Raw genomic sequence first — 19,668 nt, 5'->3', positions numbered from 1 at the left:
TTGAGCTCGATTTCAAGGTCGTTTTCATTGTGAAACTAATCAAAATAATCTCTATTTCTGTAATATGTTTTCTATTTTATCACATGAGACCATGAAAACGAGAATACAACAATAAATACTATATGAAAATACACGTCAAAGTCGGCATTTTAATCCCAAAAAATGTGTCAGTTTTTTTTCTCATTATGCACTGCGTGCTGCAGGATTTTTTTTGTGGTGCACACTGACCACACAAACCCATTCTCTCACATGTGGGCCTACCAGCTTTCTCCTGCTTGATTTGAAGCCGCTAGAATTTACGAGTATTAATATGTCCGAAACAGTGGCACGTAAGATGTATATATACGACCAAAACAGTCAAAGGGTTAATTAGTTTGATGGAGGAGATACTGGCAGAGGTTTAGGAAGACAGCAGGCCAGCATATGTTGAGCGGATATACACACATCCAACAACATTGGAGAGTTACTTTCTTGTCGTTTTTCTATTGCTTACTCGCTTAACTTAGTTGCTACACTGTTAATTCTACACTTTATCGCTGGCTGGCACTATAGCCTTTATCAATACCTGCTGGTTTAGTATTGTACATATTGTAGAATCACTGAATCACTGCAGAAGGCACATTATCCCCTCTCTCTTCCTCCTCCACTTTGGTACTTTGCTGTGAGTTTCTTCTTGAATTTTATTGTTTCTTTCCTTCTTTATCACAGGGCTGGCACTAGAAACTTTGACCCCATGGTGTCTTATTTAGCAGTTACAAGCCCTAAAAACAAAGGAATAATGCAAAATATATCACATGTATGCATGGAATCGACCACAACGTGTTGTAAACAATGGGACACTGGCTGTATACGGAGTCATGTAGTGGTTGGGCTTGCTCAGGACAAAAGCCTTTAGACGAGTTTTTCGGCATTGGTAGAGCCAATATTTTGATGCCAAAGAGAGCCGTTAGTCGATTTTGGCGTTAGACGAAGCCATCGTTAGTTGAGTGTCTACTCTAATGTTCACTTATCATTAAAATTAGTCAAATATATTTATTTCTCTTTGTTTTCTGTATGTAAGACTATAGCTATTCTTTAAAAAATTATTTTTTGTTACTATTTTTGGGTGTCTGGGATTAATTGTACTTACATTATTTCTTATGGGAAATATTACTTTGGTTTTAGTATGTTTCAGATTTAGACTGACCTTCTGGAATGGATTAAGTACGAAATCCGGGGTTCCACTGTATGTGTATTATTATCTTTGGTATGGTTTTAATGTCACTTTTGCACTATTTATACCATTTCTGGTATATTTTTAAATGCTTATACAGTAGTATACTGTATATTGTAATAAACAGAACAGAGGAAATGTGCTCTAGTAGACATTATTTAGGTATGTATACTGGTGAGTCTTAAGTTCGAGTCATTGGTAAACGAGTATGTTGCTAAGTGAGGAGAGGCTTTACTCAGATGACGTACGTCAGTTGTCCAATATGCACCCAACTGGCCAGTCTAGTATGCATTTAGGAATACACTAACATTATTTATACGGTTATTACAATATTGCTGTAGTCTGCATAACAGTAAATCTTCTGTTATTTGTTTGAATGAAAATTCAAAATGAAAAGCAAGTCTAATATAAGAGGGGCCTGGAGATGTGACTAAGGAGCAGAGAAAATATTTATTAAGTGCAAGGATCCTGGATCCTATTTTTAAATTGGCAATTGTTGAATTTTTTATGAAATTGGCCATATTACCAATTTCTGATCACTATTGGATAGTTGAAATAGGTAAATGGGCAGTTTCTTATACTTAATTGATAGAATAGAAGGAATACTAGTGAAATATCTATGAGTTTGGCAGACTAGAATACTGGAATTGGACAAAAATAGAGTGCAAATTGGACAAAATAGCTGATGCATAAATATCGCCAAGGTTGCTAAGTCTGTGAAAATATAATTTTGTAAGTTTTCCATCAAGTTTTGTACTTTTGGTTTCATTACCTTTGTAAAAAGATTTTCTGTTGTTTCATAAGATAAAATATTTTTTTTTTTTTTTTTTAAATTCTCCTACTTGGGGAGCAAGATTGTGAGCAGGGGTCTTAATACTGAAAGCGTTAATAGTGTTGCAAATTCATGCAAAGATTTGTTCTTTCTTTGTGAATATCTTTTAATTTACACCAAACCACATACAGTTTCAGCATGATGTCCATGAGAATACTCGAGTTTGTGTAAAGTTCACTTCTTGGCAGTACATGGTGCTGATGAAAAAAAAAATAATTGAAATGTGTACTAATATTTTAATAAATTTTGTTTTGAACAGAATTGTCATACGAGGTATCTTCCTTGAAAAGAAGAGCCACAGATGGAATGAGTGAAGCTGATGTTAAACTTAAGGAGATGGACCGTTTGTTAAAAGCGGTGATGCAGGAGAAGGAAAACTCTAGTAGAGTAAGTATGATGTATTCTTTATTCCTTCAGTTATTTTTTAAGCATATTATATACACCTACCATCCGACTTACGACCTGCTCGACATACGACCACTAGACTTACGACCGTGTTTTTTATGCCAAATTTCTGGGAAATAAACAACTATTTGTGTTGTACACAGTGTTTATCCTAAACCTTACAGTATAAAATACAGTACATACTAACAGCATAAAAAGTAAAGTAAAATATGAAATACCAAAATAAAACAATAAAATAGCCATTACAAAAATGTGATGTTGATATTCAGTAGTAAAGTTCGACTTATGTCCATTTTGACTTGCGACCGGTTGGTCGGAACCAAGCTTGGTTGTAAGTCGGATAGTAGGTGTATTTAAAGAATTACTTCATTCTGATTCCTTTGGTCTGAAAGTTCTTGTGTATGTTATCTTGCCTATTGAATACTGTACTCCATTTCTGACTTTTTTTTTTTTTACCCTCTCAACTTTTAGCTTGCACTTATAGCCTTTGGCAAGACATTGTGAATGATAGTGAAAGTGTTTCTCTTTTGGGTCACCCTACCTCAGTGGGAGATGACCAGTCTGTTAAAAAAAAAAAAATACCAGCAAGGAGGAAGTATTGGAAGGTGTACAAGATTTTGAAAGAAAATGACTTTAACACCCAGAGTATGAACATTCAAATTCTCTGCATAATATTCACACTACACATTGTCTCCAAACATGACATTTTCACTGCCTTTGGCCTCTTCACTGCAACATTAAAGCCCATGCTGCAAACCCATGTAATTGTGTTGGTACCACTAAATTCTGTTACCTTTTTGCCTCCATGGATCAAGTTTTTTATTTCTACAGAGGCCTCAGTGCATCACCCATTTATATCCCCTTGTTTATTTTATGGTTCCTCTCATTTTTCTTGAACTCTTCTGCTAACAAGTCCATTCCTAGATACTCCCTCCAATTTGATATGAAATCTTTCATTGCCTAGGCGCTTCATTACTTGTATCACCTTGCCCTTTCACATGTTCACTTTTAATTTCCTTCTTTTACACAGACAGATTTAATCACCAAATTTTGCAGCTTCTCTTCAGAATCTTCCAAAAGAGCTATGTCATTGGCAGAGAATAATTGTATTGAATTCTTCATCTTTTAATCCCATACTTCTCCTAGGTACCCAGGCATTTGCTTTTACAGTCCCATCTCTGAATATATTAACCCTCTAATTGTCTAAACGTAGATCTACGTTTAATTGTGTAGCGCTCCGCCCTTGATTTTCTCCATAAGAAAGAGTGTAAAAAAAAGAAAGTAGATCTATGTTCGGAGCGCTACATGAGCAAACGTAGATCTACGTTTGGACAGTTTAAGGGTTAAACAACCATTGTGATATCACACATTTTATAAAATCTTTACAGGAAATAGCAGATTTACAAGAAAAATTAACATTACAAACAAAGGAATTACAAGATGCACTAACTCAGAGAAAGTTGGCAATGTCAGAATACAGCGAAGTTTCAGATAAGTAAGTAAAGTTCATTTATCTATATATGGGATACTTCAGAATGAGTTGTGTTGCCATTGTTTCAGCTTATGAACAAGTCATTTATTCCCTGAACCTATTCTCCTATAGAAAATAGTAGTACAGTAGGGCCCCGCTTTACGGCATTTCACTTTACGGCATTCCGCTAATACGGTCATTTCAAATTATGACCAAAACTCGATATACGGCTCCCCCCACCTGACTTTCTAATACGGTCACCGCGCCCCACCCTGTTTGTTTACATTCTCTGTGAGCTCAATAAGCACTAAGTCTCTCCATTTTATCTGGAAACTCCAAAATTTCAAGTGTTTTTAAAAGTTATTTCATATTTTATATATACTCTGGTAATTATACTTATGTATACCTGTACCTAAATAAACTTACACACTGTGCTAGCATGCAGGTACACATTAAAATCAGTAAGAGTGTCTTATGTCTCCAGACGTCATATTAGTAATGATAATAATAATCATCGAGTCTCATTTAAATGTCATATATCACGTTAATATACACATTTTCATTAATCCATCTATGATATTTTTTCAAAATTTATTTATTTATTTTTATTTAGTAATTAAGCATACAAACAGAGGTACAAAAAATACAGGTAAGAGCAGCATGCCAAAGCCACTTATATGCATAGCATTACGGGCTGGCTTAAAATTAACTTAAGATTAACTAAGCAATGATGAAATCAGTGATAAAACATTATTGTAAACAGATAACTATAAAGCACAAATGAGTATTACAAAGACAGGTCATATGGTTGCTTGCATTGCTGTACATTCAGTCAAATGGAGTATTCTGTTAGGTAGTGTATTTAAAAAAATAATAAAGATAGATTGGGTCCTAGGTTTAACATTTGTGTGATATAATTGTGAGTAACATATAGGATATACAATTTATAAGGTTCAGTTATTAAGTATTTATTTGGTTTTGAGTGAGTAAGTGATCTTTGAGAAGAGACTTGAATTTATAAACAGGTAGTGTTTCTTTTATATTTACAGGTAATGAATTCCAGATTTTAGGGCCTTTTATGTGCATTGAGTTTTCACATAGCGTGAGATGGACACGAGGAACATCAAAGAGTGATCTGTGCCTTGTGTTATGGTCATGTGTTCTGTTGAGGTTGGCATAACATATAAATAAGATAAATACACCCCACAGTAGAATAAATAAACATAAATGTGAGAATCAATGTGGGAATCAAATTCAAAAAGGGAATTGACACAGTTACTTTTTGCTGATGATACTGTGCTTATGGGAGATTCTAAAGAAAAATTGCAAAGGTTAGTGGATGAGTTTGGGAATGTGTGTAAAGGTAGAAAGTTGAAAGTGAACATAGAAAAGAGTAAGGTGATGAGGGTGTCAAATGATTTAGATAAAGAAAAATTGGATATCAAATTGGGGAGGAGGAGTATGGAAGAAGTGAATGTTTTCAGATACTTGGGAGTTGACGTGTCGGCGGATGGATTTATGAAGGATGAGGTTAATCATAGAATTGATGAGGGAAAAAAGGTGAGTGGTGCGTTGAGGTATATGTGGAGTCAAAAAACGTTATCTATGGAGGCAAAGAAGGGAATGTATGAAAGTATAGTAGTACCAACACACTTATATGGGTGTGAAGCTTGGGTGGTAAATGCAGCAGCGAGGAGACGGTTGGAGGCAGTGGAGATGTCCTGTTTAAGGGCAATGTGTGGTGTAAATATTATGCAGAAAATTCGGAGTGTGGAAATTAGGAGGTGTGGAGTTAATAAAAGTATTAGTCAGAGGGCAGAAGAGGGGTTGTTGAGGTGGTTTGGTCATTTAGAGAGAATGGATCAAAGTAGAATGACATGGAAAGCATATAAATCTATAGGGGAAGGAAGGCGGGGTAGGGGTCGTCCTCGAAAGGGTTGGAGAGAGGGGGTAAAGGAGGTTTTGTGGGTAAGGGGCTTGGACTTCCAGCAAGCGTGCGTGAGCGTGTTAGATAGGAGTGAATGGAGACGAATGGTACTTGGGACCTGACGATCTGTTGGAGTGTGAGCAGGGTAATATTTAGTGAAGGGATTCAGGGAAACCGGTTATTTTCATATAGTCGGACTTGAGTCCTGGAAATGGGAAGTACAATGCCTGCACTTTAAAGGAGGGGTTTGGGATATTGGCAGTTTGGAGGGATATGTTGTGTATCTTTATATGTGTATGCTTCTAGACTGTTGTATTCTGAGCACCTCTGCAAAAACAGTGATAATGTGCGAGTGTGGTGAAAGTGTTGAATGATGATGAAAGTATTTTCTTTTTGGGGATTTTCTTTCTTTTTTGGGTCACCCTGCCTCGGTGGGAGACGGCCGACTTGTTGAAAAAAAAAATGTGAGATGTGGTAGCAGACGACTTGCACAAGTGACGCCATATTAGAAATAATAATAATCACCGAGTCTCATTAAATGTCGTATAATACGTTAATATACACATTTTCATGAATCCATCCATGATATTTTTTTTCAAAATTATATAATAAACACGATACATAACATAAAAAGATGATAAATACACCCCACAATAGAATACATAAACATAAATATGAGATGTGGTAGCCAGATAACTTGTACAAGTGACGGCAAGAATAACATTTTCTCTAATCTAACATAAGAGAAAATGTGTTACTGGGGGTAACTGTAGAAAATTATTCCTTTCGTATGTATGTAAGTAAGTTTATTCAGGTATACACAAATACAGTTACATAGATTATCATACATAATAACATATGTGTAGAGAACCTAGGATAACCCAAAAAAGTCCGAGTGACTTAATTTCCATTGCCTTCACTCAGAGCATCATTTCTTCTCAAAATGATGCTACATGAGAATGGGAGTGTTCTTCTTTATTTATTCTACCATATCAATGTAGAGAGAACCTGTACACAATGTAACTTGTACATAAACCAGACGTGTACACTTTGTTTGTTTACAAAACTTACGTTCGCCTGGTTTGTTTACATAACTCTGCGCCTGTCCTCTCTCATGCACTCATTCTTTCTCTCTCTCATTTATTCGTTTTATCTCATTTACTTACTCCTGACCCTACATTAAGACTACAAATATTTTAAGGCAAGTAATGAGTGAACTGTATATACATTTTATCGCTCTGGGATGCTTAAATATCATAGAATAGTATGTGTGGGTGGGGTGGCCTGGTATGGTAGCCCGGCTGACAACCATACATACCACACTTGATTTCTTGCAATAAATACTACTTGTCTCACCCTAGATTAAGACTATAAATATTTTAAGGTAAGTAATGAGTGTACTATGTGTGTATTGTATTTTTTTATTGTTTTTTGATGCCTGGTTCTATTGCTAACTTAATATATGTTAGTGTAAACTTGTTATCTAGTGTTTGTATGCATTTAAAAGAAAAAAAAGGGTGTTCCACTTTACGGCGGTAGCCTGGAACCTAACCTGCCGTATAAGTGGGGCCCTACTGTACTTGTAAAAGTATAATTGTGCCAAATGTGTTTGTATATTAGATCATTATTCATAAAACAATTATTTTCTTGATATTATGTCTGTTGGACCTTGCTCTTAAGTGCAGATCATTGTAATTCAGGCATTACTAAGTCAAGAACCTCTACAATTAAGATTTTTTCATTAATGGATAATTTAAGAATAAATTTTCTTGTTAACGTGCTTTAATATTTTATATTTCTTTTTAGATTAACGGAATTGAGAAATCAGAAGCAAAAATTATCACGACAAGTTCGAGACAAAGAGGAAGAACTAGAAACAGCAATGCAAAAAATTGACACTCTGAGACAAGATCTACGCAGAGCAGAAAAACTTAGACGTGAATTGGAGGTGTGTAATAATACACTGTACAGTGGACCCTCAGTAAACACCTTTAATCCATTCCAGAGACCTAGGCTTTAACCGATTTAGCTTTTCACCCAATTAATTTTCCCCATAAGAAATAATGAGAATCCAATTAATCCGTTCTAGACACCCAAAAGAATTAAACAAAATAATTTCCCTACACAGAAAACAATGATAAATGCACAATAAACATTACTGAAATGACACTTACCTTTATTGTGGAATTGTTGATGAGTGCTGAGACAGTAGGAGGGCAGATGATGCAGGTGTTCTATTGTTTGGAAGCGGAATCCCCTTCCATAAAGACTTCAGGTACCAAGTCCTTTTCTGGGGTTACCTCTCCTTTTTGTTTTTTAATGCCACTAGGATCAGCTTGAGAGTTACTGGACCCCTGTCGTGCAAAATATGTCCAGAGAGCTCTGTTTCTCGTGTCCCTTTAAGATTTCTCTAAAATGGGTCACAAGAGTGTCATTGTACAAATTGCCAATACGGTTTGCAACAGCTGTGTCAGGATAATATTGATCCATAAATGCTTGCAACTTTGTACACATTGTACACATTTCCTTATTCTTTGACGAAGGCAGCTTCCTCCATCTCTCTTCCTCCTCCTCTGAAGGAAATCCCTGAGCTTTGGTCTGTTGTTGTTGCACCTGAAGCTCTTGCAACTCTGTAGTGATTATCTCTTCATCGTCATCCTCCACCAACGCTTCCACATCCTCACCACTAACCTCCAACCCCATGGACTTCCCCAATGCCACAATAGATTCCACAACTGGCATAGGCTCCTTAGAGTCAGCCCCAAACCCTTCAAAATCCCTCTCTTGTACACATTGTGGCCACAGTTTTCTCCAAGCAGAGTTCAAAGTCCTGGAAGTCACTCCCTCTCAAGCCTTACCTATAAGGTTTATGGAACTGAGGATACTGAAGTGATCTCTCCAGAACTTTCTTTGGGTCAATTCATTGTCTGAGGTCACTTCAAAGCACTTTTGAAACACTGCTTTGTTGTACAGTTTTTTGAAATTTGAAATGACCTGCTGGTCCATGGGCTGGAGGAGAGGAGTGGTATTAGGAGGCAAGAGTTTCACTTTGATGAAGCTCAACTCCCCTGCAATTTGCTCTTGCAAGTCGTTAGGATAAGCAGGAGCATTGTCCATTACCAGGAGGCACTTGAGGTCCAATTTATTTTCCAGGAGGTACTGTTTCACAATGGGCCCAAACACGCCATAGAACCAGTCAGTAAACATGCCTTACTGTTTGCTCTCCACATCACACACAGTTTAGTCTTGCCGATATTGTTTTTCTTGAACACACTAGGAGTTTGAGTGATACACAAGTAAAGGCTTCACTTTGCAATCCCCACTAGCATTACTACACAACATTAGAGTTAGCCTGTCTTTCATAGGCTTGTGTCCTGGGAGTGCCTTTTCCTCCTGAGTAGTGTAGGTCCTGTTTGGCATTTTCTTCCAAAACAGGCCTGTTTCATCACAAACACTTGTTGGGGTTTTAATTTTTCAGTGTCTATGTACTCCTTAAAGTCCTGCACATATTTTTCAGCCGTTTTTTTGTCAGAACTGGCAGCCTCACCATGCCTTATCACACTGTATGCCAATACGATTTTTAAATCTCTGAAACCAACCTTTGCTGGCCTTAAATTCATCAACAGCAACATTATTTGGAGGCATTTTCATAGTTTGTTAGATTATGTATTGGTGGATAAAAGGTTGATGGGTAGGCTCCAGGATGTACATGTTTATAGAGGGGCAACTGATATATCGGATCATTATTTAGTTGTAGCTACAGTTAGAGTAAGAGGTAGATGGGAAAAGAGGAAGGTGGTAACAACAAGTAAGAGGGAGGTGAAAGTGTATAAACTAAGGGAGGAGGAAGTTCGGGTGAGATATAAGCGACTATTGGCAGAAATGTGGGCTAGTGCAAAGATGAGTAGTGGGGGGGACTGAAGAGGGTTGGAATAGTTTTAAAAATGCAGTACTAGAATGTGGGGTAGAAGTTTGTGGTTATAGGAGGGTGGGGGCAGGAGGAAAGAGGAGTGATTGGTGGAATGATGAAGTAAAGGGTGTGATAAAAGAGAAAAAGTTAGTTTATGAGAGGTTTTTACAAAGCAGAAGTGTTATAAGAAGAGCAGAATATATGGAGAGTAAAAGAAAGGTGAAGAGAGTGGTGAGAGAGTGCAAAAGGAGAGCAGATAGAGTGGGAGAGGCACTGTCAAGAAATTTTAATGAAAATAAGAAAAAATTTTGGAGTGAGTTAAACAAGTTAAGAAAGCCTAGGGAAAGTATGGATTTGTCAGTTAAAAACAGAGTAGGAGAGTTAGTAGATGGGGAGAGGGAGGTATTAGGTAGATGGCGAGAATATTTTGAGGAACTTTTAAATGTTGAGGAAGAAAGGGAGGCGGTAATTTCATGCACTGGTCAGGGAGGTATACCATCTTTTAGGAGTGAAGAAGAGCAGAATGGAAGTGTGGGGGAGGTATGTGAGGCATTACGTAGAATGAAAGGGGGTAAAGCAGCTGGAACTGATGGGATCATGACAGAATTGTTAAAAGCAGGGGGGATATAGTGTTGGAGTGGTTGGCACTTTTGTTTAATAAATTTATGAAAGAGGGGAAGGTACCTAGGGATTGGCGAAGAGCATGTATAGTCCCTTTATAGTAAGGGAAAGGGGACAAAAGAGATTGTAAAAATTATAGAGGAATAAGTTTACTGAGTATGCCAGGAAATGTGTACGGTAGGGTTATAATTGAAAGAATTAGAGGTAAGGCAGAATGTAGGATTGCAGATGAGCAAGGAGGTTTCAGAGTGGGTAGGGGATGTGTAGATCAAGTGTTTACATTGAAGCATATATGTGAACAGTATTTAGATAAAGATAGGGAAGTTTTTATTGCATTTATGGATTTAGAAAAGGCATATGATAGAGTGGATAGAGGAGCAATGTGGCAGATGTTGCAAGTATATGGAATAGGTGGTAAGTTAGTAAATACTGTAAAGAGTTTTTTTGAGGATAGTGAGGCTCAGGTTAGGGTGTGTAGAAGAGAGGGAGACTACTTCCCGGTAAAAGTAGGTCTTCGACAGGGATGTGTAATGTCACCATGGTTGTTTAATATATTTATAGATGGGGTTGTAAAAGAAGTAAATGGTAGGGTGTTCGGGAGAGGGGTGGGATTAAATTATGGGGAATCAAAATTCAAAATGGGAATTGACAGTTACTTTTTGCTGATGATACTGTGCTTATGGGAGATTCTAAAGAAAAATTGCAAAGGTTAGTGGATGAGTTTGGGAATGTGTGTAAAGGTAGAAAGTTGAAAGTGAACATAGAAAAGAGTAAGGTGATGAGGATATCAAATGATTTAGATAAAGAAAAATTGGATATCAAATTGGGGAGGAGGAGTATGGAAGAAGTGAATGTTTTCAGATACTTGGGAGTTGACGTGTCAGCAGATGGATTTATGAAGGATGAGGTTAATCATAGAATTGATGAGGGAAAAAAGGTGAGTGGTGCATTGAGGTATATGTGGAGTCAAAAAATGTTATCTATGGAGGCAAAGAAGGGAGTGTATGAAAGTATAGTAGTACCAACACTCTTATATGGGTGTGAAGCTTGGGTGGTAAATGCAGCAGCGAGGAGACGGTGGGAGGCATTGGAGATGTCCTATCTAAGGGCAATGTGTGGTGTAAACATTATACAGAAAATTCGGAGTGTGAAAATTAGGAAAAGGTGTGGAGTTAATAAAAGCATTAGTCAGAGGGCAGAAAGAGGGGTTGTTGAGGTGGTTTGGTCATTTAGAGAGAATGGATCAAAATAGAATGACATGGAAAGCATATAAATCTATAGGGGAAGGAAGGCGAGGTAGGGTCGTCCTCGAAAGGGTTGGAGAGAGGGGGTAAAGGAGGTTTTGTGGGCGAGGGGCTTAGACTTCCAGCAAGCGTGCGTGAGAGTGTTAGATAGGAGTGAATGGAGACGAATGATACTTGGGACCTGATGATCTGTTGGAGTGTGAGCAGTGTAATATTTAGTGAAGGGATTCAGGGAAACCGGTTATTTTCATATAGTCAGACTTGAGTCCTGGAAATGGGAAGTACAATGCCTGCACTTTAAAGGAGGGGTTTGGGATATTGGCAGTTTGGAGGGATATGTTGTGTATCTTTATACGTATATGCTTCTAAACTGTTGTATTCTGAGCACCTCTGCAAAAACAGTGATAATGTGTGAGTGAGGTGAAAGTGTTGAATGATGAAAGTATTTTCTTTTTTGGGGATTTTCTTTCTTTTTTGGGTCACCCTGCCTCGGTGGGAGACGGCCGACTTGCTGAAAAAAAAAATTTGTAATTAGATCCTCATGCAACTGCCTTGCCTTTTCACATATTATTAACTGAGAAATACTATCTCCTGATAATTGTTTCTCGTTTATCTACACCAACAATGGTCTCTCCACATCTTCGAGCATTTGCGATCTCTGTTTTGTAAGCACATATGCAGCTTTTTCAACAACAGCTTCCCTGATTGCCTTTTTGTTGCACAAGATAGTAGTGATGGTTGAATGGGGTTTGTTGTATAACTTTTCCAACTCCGAGATACACACTCCACTCTTGTACTTTTCTATTATCTCCTTTTTTAATTTGATAGTACACTTCACCTTTTTTATCACAGGGTAGGCACTAGAAGCTTTCTTTGGGCTCATGGTGGCTCATTTAGCAGTTACAAGCACTGAAAACAATGGAATAATACAAAATATATCACATGTATGCATGGAATCATGCTCAGTGGCTTGTTAACAATGGCACACTGGCTGTTACACGGGGTGAGTGGCTGGGCCTGCTCAGGGCGCCGTGCGGACAGGTTCAGGATGAAAGCTCCTAATTGAATTTTTAGGTGTTATCTGAGCCAATTTTTTTATGCCAGAGCAAGGCGTTATCCTGTGCAGGTGTTAACTGAGGGGTCCACTGTATTTAGTTTCCCTTACTCTTAATAAATACTGTGGAACCCTGGATTTCGTCCTTAATTCGTTCCAGAAGGTTGGTCTAAATCCGAAACAGACAAAGACGGAAGCAATACAGTGGACCCCCGGTTTGCGATATTAATCCGTTCCTGAGAGCTCATCGTAAACCAAAATTATCGAAAAGCGAATCAATTTTCCCTATAAGAAATAATGGAAATCAAATTAATCCGTGCAAGACACCCAAAAGTATGAAAAAAAAAATTTTACCACATGAAATATTAAGTTTAATGCACACAAACTGAAGAAGACATGCACAGTTTGTAGTACTCTACTAGCAATAGAATACATGACACTTACCTTTAATGAAGATCTGGTGATGATTGGGAGGAGGGGAGAGTGTCGAACTTATTGTTTAGAAGGGGAATCCCCTTCCATTAGGACTTGAGGTAGCAAGTCCTTTTCCAGGGTTACTTCTCTTCTTTATATTCCACTAGGACCAGCTTGAGAGTCGGTGGACCTCTGTAGCACAACAAATCTGTCCATAGAGCTCTGTACCTCCCGTTCCTTTACAATTTGTCTAAAATGGGCCACAACATTGTCATTGTAATAGTCAACAGCACGGCTTGCAATAGCTGTGTTAGGGTGATTTTCATCCATTAAGGTTTGCAGTTCAACCCACTTTGCACACATCTCCTTATTTTTTGAAGTAGGCACAATGGATTCCACAACTAGCATAGGCTTCTCAGGGTTAACCCTAAACCCTTCAAAATCTTTCTTAATTTCCATACTAATTCTCACCCTTTTTACCACAGGGTTGGCACTAGAAACTCTCTTGGGGTCCATGATGACTTATTTTGCAGAAACAAGCACCAAAAACACTGTGATAATATGGAATGTACTGAATGTATCCTTAGATGCAAGCTCACTGGCTGGCTTGTAAACACTGGGCCACACGTGGACACGTCTCGGATGAATCGCGTATACCGGGTTTTTTAACGGGAACCGAGGCAAAATTTTTGCATTAAAATGTATCGAATACCGGATTTATCGGATACCGATGCCATCACAAACCGGGGTCCACTGTATTTCCCATAAGAAATAATGTAAATACAATTAATCCGTTCCAGACACCCAAAAATATTAACAAAAAATACATTTTTTAAATAGTAACTGTAATTTTACATTCAGAAAACAATGAGAAAGAAATATGAATGACTAATGAAATGGATAAATGAACATTTTGCCTGTAAGCAGTCCAAACGTAGCTATACGTTCACTACCCCAGTGCCCCGAATATTTTGAAAAAAAAAAAAAAAAAAAAAAATAGTTTTTTAATGAAAATGAAGAGCACATTTTTCTAAGTGTTATAGGATAAAAAAAAATTAGGGTCAGTACTTAGAGAGATAGGAGGCCGAGAAGTTGGCACTGGATGCTCACTTGACAGCAACATTGAGTCCTGCTGCTTGCAGAAGTGTTGCTGATACACCTTTTTTTTTTCTATTTTTCATATTTTATAGAATTTTTTTTTTTTTTTTTTTTTTTTTTTTTTTCAACAAGTCGGCCGTCTCCCACCGAGGCAGGGTGACCCAAAAAAGAAAGAAAATCCCCAAAAAGAAAATACTTTCATCATCATTCAACACTTTCACCACACTCGCACATTATCACTGTTTTTGCAGAGGTGCTCAGAATACAACAGTCTAGAAGCATACACATATAAAGATACACAACATATCCCTCCAAACTGCCAATATCCCAAACCCCTCCTTTAAAGTGCAGGCATTGTACTTCCCATTTCCAGGACTCAAGTCCGACTATATGAAAATAACCGGTTTCCCTGAATCCCTTCACTAAATATTACCCTGCTCACACTCCAACAGATCGTCAGGTCCCAAGTACCATTCGTCTCCATTCACTCCTATCTAACACGCTCACGCACGCTTGCTGGAAATCCAAGCCCCTTACCCACAAAACCTCCTTTACCCCCTCTCTCCAACCCTTTCGAGGACGACCCCTACCCCGCCTTCCTTCCCCTATAGATTTATATGCTTTCCATGTCATTCTACTGTGATCCATTCTCTCTAAATGACCAAACCACCTCAACAACCCCTCTTCTGCCCTCTGACTAATACTTTTATTAACTCCACACCTTCTCCTAATTTCCACACTCCGAATTTTTTGCATAATATTTACACCACACATTGCCCTTAGACAGGACATCTCCGCTGCCTCCAACCGTCTCCTTGCTGCTGCATTTACCACCCAAGCTTCACACCCATATAAGAGTGTTGGTACTACTATACTTTCATACATTCCCTTCTTTGCCTCCATAGATAACGTTTTTTGACTCCACATATACCTCAACGCACCACTCACCTTTTTTCCCTCATCAATTCTATGATTAACCTCATCCTTCATAAATCCATCCGCCGACACGTCAACTCCCAAGTATCTGAAAACATTCACTTCTTCCATACTCCTCCTCCCCAATTTGATATCCAATTTTTCTTTATCTAAATCATTTGACACCCTCATCACCTTACTCTTTTCTATGTTCACTTTCAACTTTCTACCTTTACACACATTCCCAAACTCATCCACTAACCTTTGCAATTTTTCTTTAGAATCTCCCATAAGCACAGTATCATCAGCAAAAAGTAACTGTGTCAATTCCCATTTTGAATTTGATTCCCCATAATTTAATCCCACCCCTCTCCCAAACACCCTAGCATTTACTTCCTTTACAACCCCATCTATAAATATATTAAACAACCATGGTGACATTACACATCCCTGTCTAAGACCTACTTTTACCGGGAAGTAGTCTCCCTCTCTTCTACACACCCTAACCTGAGCCTCACTATCCTCATAAAAACTCTTTACAGCATTTAATAACTTACCACCTATTCCATATACTTGCAACATCTGCCACATTGCTCCTCTATCCACTCTATCATATGCCTTTTCTAAATCCATAAATGCAATAAAAACCTCCCTATCTTTATCTAAATACTGTTCACATATATGCTTCAATGTAAACACCTGATCTACACATCCCCTACCCACTCTAAAACCTCCTTGCTCATCCGCAATCCTACATTCTGTCTTACCTCTAATTCTTTCAATTATAACCCTACCGTACACTTTTCCTGGTATACTCAGTAAGCTTATTCCTCTGTAATTTTTACAGTCTCTTTTGTCCCCTTTCCCTTTATATAAAGGGACTATACATGCTCTCTGCCAATCCCTAGGTACCTTCCCCTCTTTCATACATTTATTAAACAAAAGTACCAACCACTCCAACACTATATCCCCCCCTGCTTTTAACATTTCTGTCATGATCCCATCAGTTCCAGCTGCTTTACCCCCTTTCATTTTACGTAATGCCTCACGTACCTCCCCCACACTTACATTCTGCTCTTCTTCACTCCTAAAAGATGGTATACCTCCCTGACCAGTGCATGAAATTACTGCCTCTGTTTCTTCCTTAACATTTAAAAGTTCCTCAAAATATTCTCGCCATCTACCCAATACCTCCATCTCCCCATCTACTAACTCCCCTACTCTGTTTTTAACTGACAAATCCATATTTTCCCTAGGCTTTCTTAACTTGTTTAACTCGCTCCAAAATTTTTTCTTATTTTCATTAAAATTTCTTGACAGTGCCTCTCCCACTCTATCATCTGCTCTCCTTTTGCACTCTCTCACCACTCTCTTTACCTTTCTTTTACTCTCCATATACTCTGCTCTTCTTATAACACTTCTGCTTTGTAAAAACCTCTCATAAGCTACCTTTTTCTCTTTTATCACACCCTTTACTTCATCATTCCACCAATCACTCCTCTTTCCTCCTGCCCCCACCCTCCTATAACCACAAACTTCTGCCCCACATTCTAATACTGCATTTTTAAAACTATTCCAACCCTCTTCAACCCCCCCACTACTCATCTTTGCACTAGCCCACCTTTCTGCCAATAGTCGCTTATATCTCACCCGAACTTCCTCCTCCCTTAGTTTATACACTTTCACCTCCCTCTTACTTGTTGTTGCCACCTTCCTCTTTTCCCATCTACCTCTTACTCTAACTGTAGCTACAACTAAATAATGATCCGATATATCAGTTGCCCCTCTATAAACATGTACATCCTGGAGCCTACCCATCAACCTTTTATCCACCAATACATAATCTAATAAACTACTTTCATTACGTGCTACATCATACCTTGTATATTTATTTATCCTCTTTTTCATAAAATATGTATTTCATTTCATAACCAATCTTTGTTCTGACACAAGCATTAATTACTGAAATTGTACAGTGGACCCTTGTTTTTCGTAAGGCTCGAAAATCGTAATTTTTCAGAAATTGTAACATTTTTTCATCAAAACATTGACTCGCAAATAGTTGTTTGTCTGGGACGCGTACGCACGGCCCCAGGCAAGCACCAGACAAGCCTGGCCCATGGTTGGGCTGAGAGAGTAGATAGACTCTCGAAACTCTTCAAAGGTAAGGTATACCTCTTCAAAGGTACTCCATTCTCAGCCAGTGTGCCATTGTTTATCAGTGAGTGAGGATGATCCCACGAGTTTATGCGATACGTTTCATAATATTCCATTCGTTTTAGTGCTTGCAACTGCTAAATAAGTCACCATGGCTCCAAAGAAAGCTTCTAGTGCCAGCCCTTTGGTAAAGAATGTGAGAAACACATATAATTTCAGAAAAAGTTCGTAGAAAAATACGAAAATGGTGGTGGTAGAGTGGTAGCAGTTGTGATGGTGGTAGAGGGTGGTAGCAGTTGTGATTGTGGTAAATGGTGGTAGTGATGGTGGTAGAGGGTGGTAGTGGACATCTTAGTGGTAGAGGGTGGTAATGATGATGATAGAAGGTGGTAGTGATGGTGGTAGCAGTTGTGATAGTGGTAGAGGGTGGTAGTTGTTGTGATGGTGACCGCCGCCTCAGCTGCTGCTTCACCAACATTATGGACGGCTTATGCTCTCAATGGCCCTTACACACCCAACAACAACAACAACAACACAACACCTCTTGTGGCATTCATAATGACTTACTTTATTCATTCTAGAGTATATTCCATTATTCATTCTAGAGTATATTCCATGTTTCTATATTATTAATATTGTTTATTATGTCATATTAGTTGAATTGTGATAGATAAATAAGTCGTAGAGTTGACATTAGTAGATTATATTCTCCAACAATAAACTCGCCTCCCCTCCCTCTGCCCAGTCTGCCATACACCAACAAGTCTTCAGTGAAGGTAAGTGTGATGTTAAATGTTCATTTATACATTTTATTAGTGCTTTACATTTATTTGGCATTCTTTTCTGCATGTAAATCTATATTTAAGCTAGGGAAGCGACACCTGAAGTGACCTAGAGTCTTTATGGAGGGGGATTCCCCTTCCAAACAATAACCTCTCTTCCCTCTCTCCTCCTCCCTGTCTTCCATTCATCAATAACAGCTTTGAATAAAGGTAACTGTCATGTTGAATGTTCATTCTTTTGTGCATGTAAATCTATGTTTAAGGTAAAAAAATTTTTTTTTTGTTGATACTTCTGGGTGTCTGGAACGAATTACTGTAATTGGTTTTACATTATTTCTTATGGGGAAAACGGATTCGCAAGTCGTCAATTTTGATAATAGTCACACTGTGGAATGGATTAATTATGAAAAACGAGGGTCCACTGTACTTAAATTGTCACATACAGTGACAGGTGGACATTTACACAAGCTGCTGCTGCTACCGACGCTGCCACTGCCACTGCCACCGCCGCTGCCACTGCCACCGCCGCCCTTTCTCCCTCCCTCCCTCCCTCCCTCGTATAAATGTCCACCTGTCACTGTGTTTGTGACAATTTAAGTACAGTGGACCCTCATTTTTTGTAATTAATCCATTCCACAGTGTGTGACTATTATCAAAATTGACGACTTGCGAATCCATTTTCCCCAAAAGAAATACGTAATGTAAATCCAATTAATTCGTTCCAGACACCCAGAAGTATCAAAAAAAAAAATTTTTTTTTTACCTTAAACATAGATTTACATGCACAAAAGAATGAACATTCAACATGACAGTTACCTTTATTCAAAGCTGTTATTGATGAATGGAAGACAGTGAGGAGGAGAGAGGTTATTGTTTGGAAGGGGAATCCCCCTCCATAAGGACTCGAGGTCACTTCAAGCGTCACTTCCCCCTCCATAAGTAGCAGCAGCAGCTGCTGCTGCAGAAGAAGAAGAAGAAGAAGAAGAAGAAGAAAAAAAGATGATGATGATTTCCCTTGAAGCACGAAAACAGTCCACCCCTGAGAGTGACTTGATAAGATAAAATAACATTTGATAAGAGCTGACATTTGATGAGCATTCTTGAGGGTACAGTGATAAGACTTGATAAGAGATTAGAGGTGACATTTGATGAGCATTGGCTCTCACTTCGTTTTCACTGTATATCAAGCTCCCTGTCTATCTGTCTATCCATCTAGCTCCCTGTCTCAAGAGAGAGCCACAAGACTGCTTCATCACATTTGCTCACATCTTCAAGCAGAGTATAGCACTTCGTCTGAATTTTTTGGGTTATCCTAGGTAATTTACACTATGTATACTTGGATTTGTGTGTACCTGTGAGACAGAGATAGACATATTGAAAGAGATGGACAGAGACAGACAGACAGACAGGGATAGACATAGACACAGACAAACAAACGGAGTCAGGCAGCCGGCCAGCCAGCCAATCAGCCAGCCTGTTGAACAAGTATTACGTTCCAGAATTGTTTCTCTTTACTTAGGGCATAGGTTATAAAACATTCCGAAAGGGTGTTGCGCAAATGTTGCACATGGGTTATTATCGAGGTTTTTTGATATTTCCTCGACCACTTTTGGCCACATCCACCT

General features: G+C 38.4%; 1 protein-coding gene across 3 annotated transcripts in view; it reads left to right on the top strand.

The window, feature by feature from the left end:
* The window catches only part of LOC128693543 (serine/threonine-protein kinase Genghis Khan), a 230,939-nt gene that overhangs the window by 31,829 nt on the left and 179,442 nt on the right, over positions 1 to 19,668 (top strand). For all 3 annotated transcript variants that reach the window (XM_070081421.1, XM_070081429.1, XM_070081424.1), the window contains exons 2-4: positions 2,305 to 2,432; positions 3,839 to 3,945; positions 7,655 to 7,796. In XM_070081421.1, coding sequence (XP_069937522.1) covers positions 2,352 to 2,432; positions 3,839 to 3,945; positions 7,655 to 7,796 — 330 coding nt within the window. In that variant the 5' untranslated portion in view covers positions 2,305 to 2,351. The remainder of the gene's footprint in view (positions 1 to 2,304; positions 2,433 to 3,838; positions 3,946 to 7,654; positions 7,797 to 19,668) is intronic.

This window comes from Cherax quadricarinatus, chromosome 6 (genome assembly GCF_038502225.1).
Source record: "Cherax quadricarinatus isolate ZL_2023a chromosome 6, ASM3850222v1, whole genome shotgun sequence".
NCBI classification, from domain to species: Eukaryota; Metazoa; Arthropoda; class Malacostraca; order Decapoda; family Parastacidae; genus Cherax; species Cherax quadricarinatus.
Note: the sequence above shows the minus strand (reverse complement) of the source record. Positions and strands in the feature narration are given on the sequence as shown.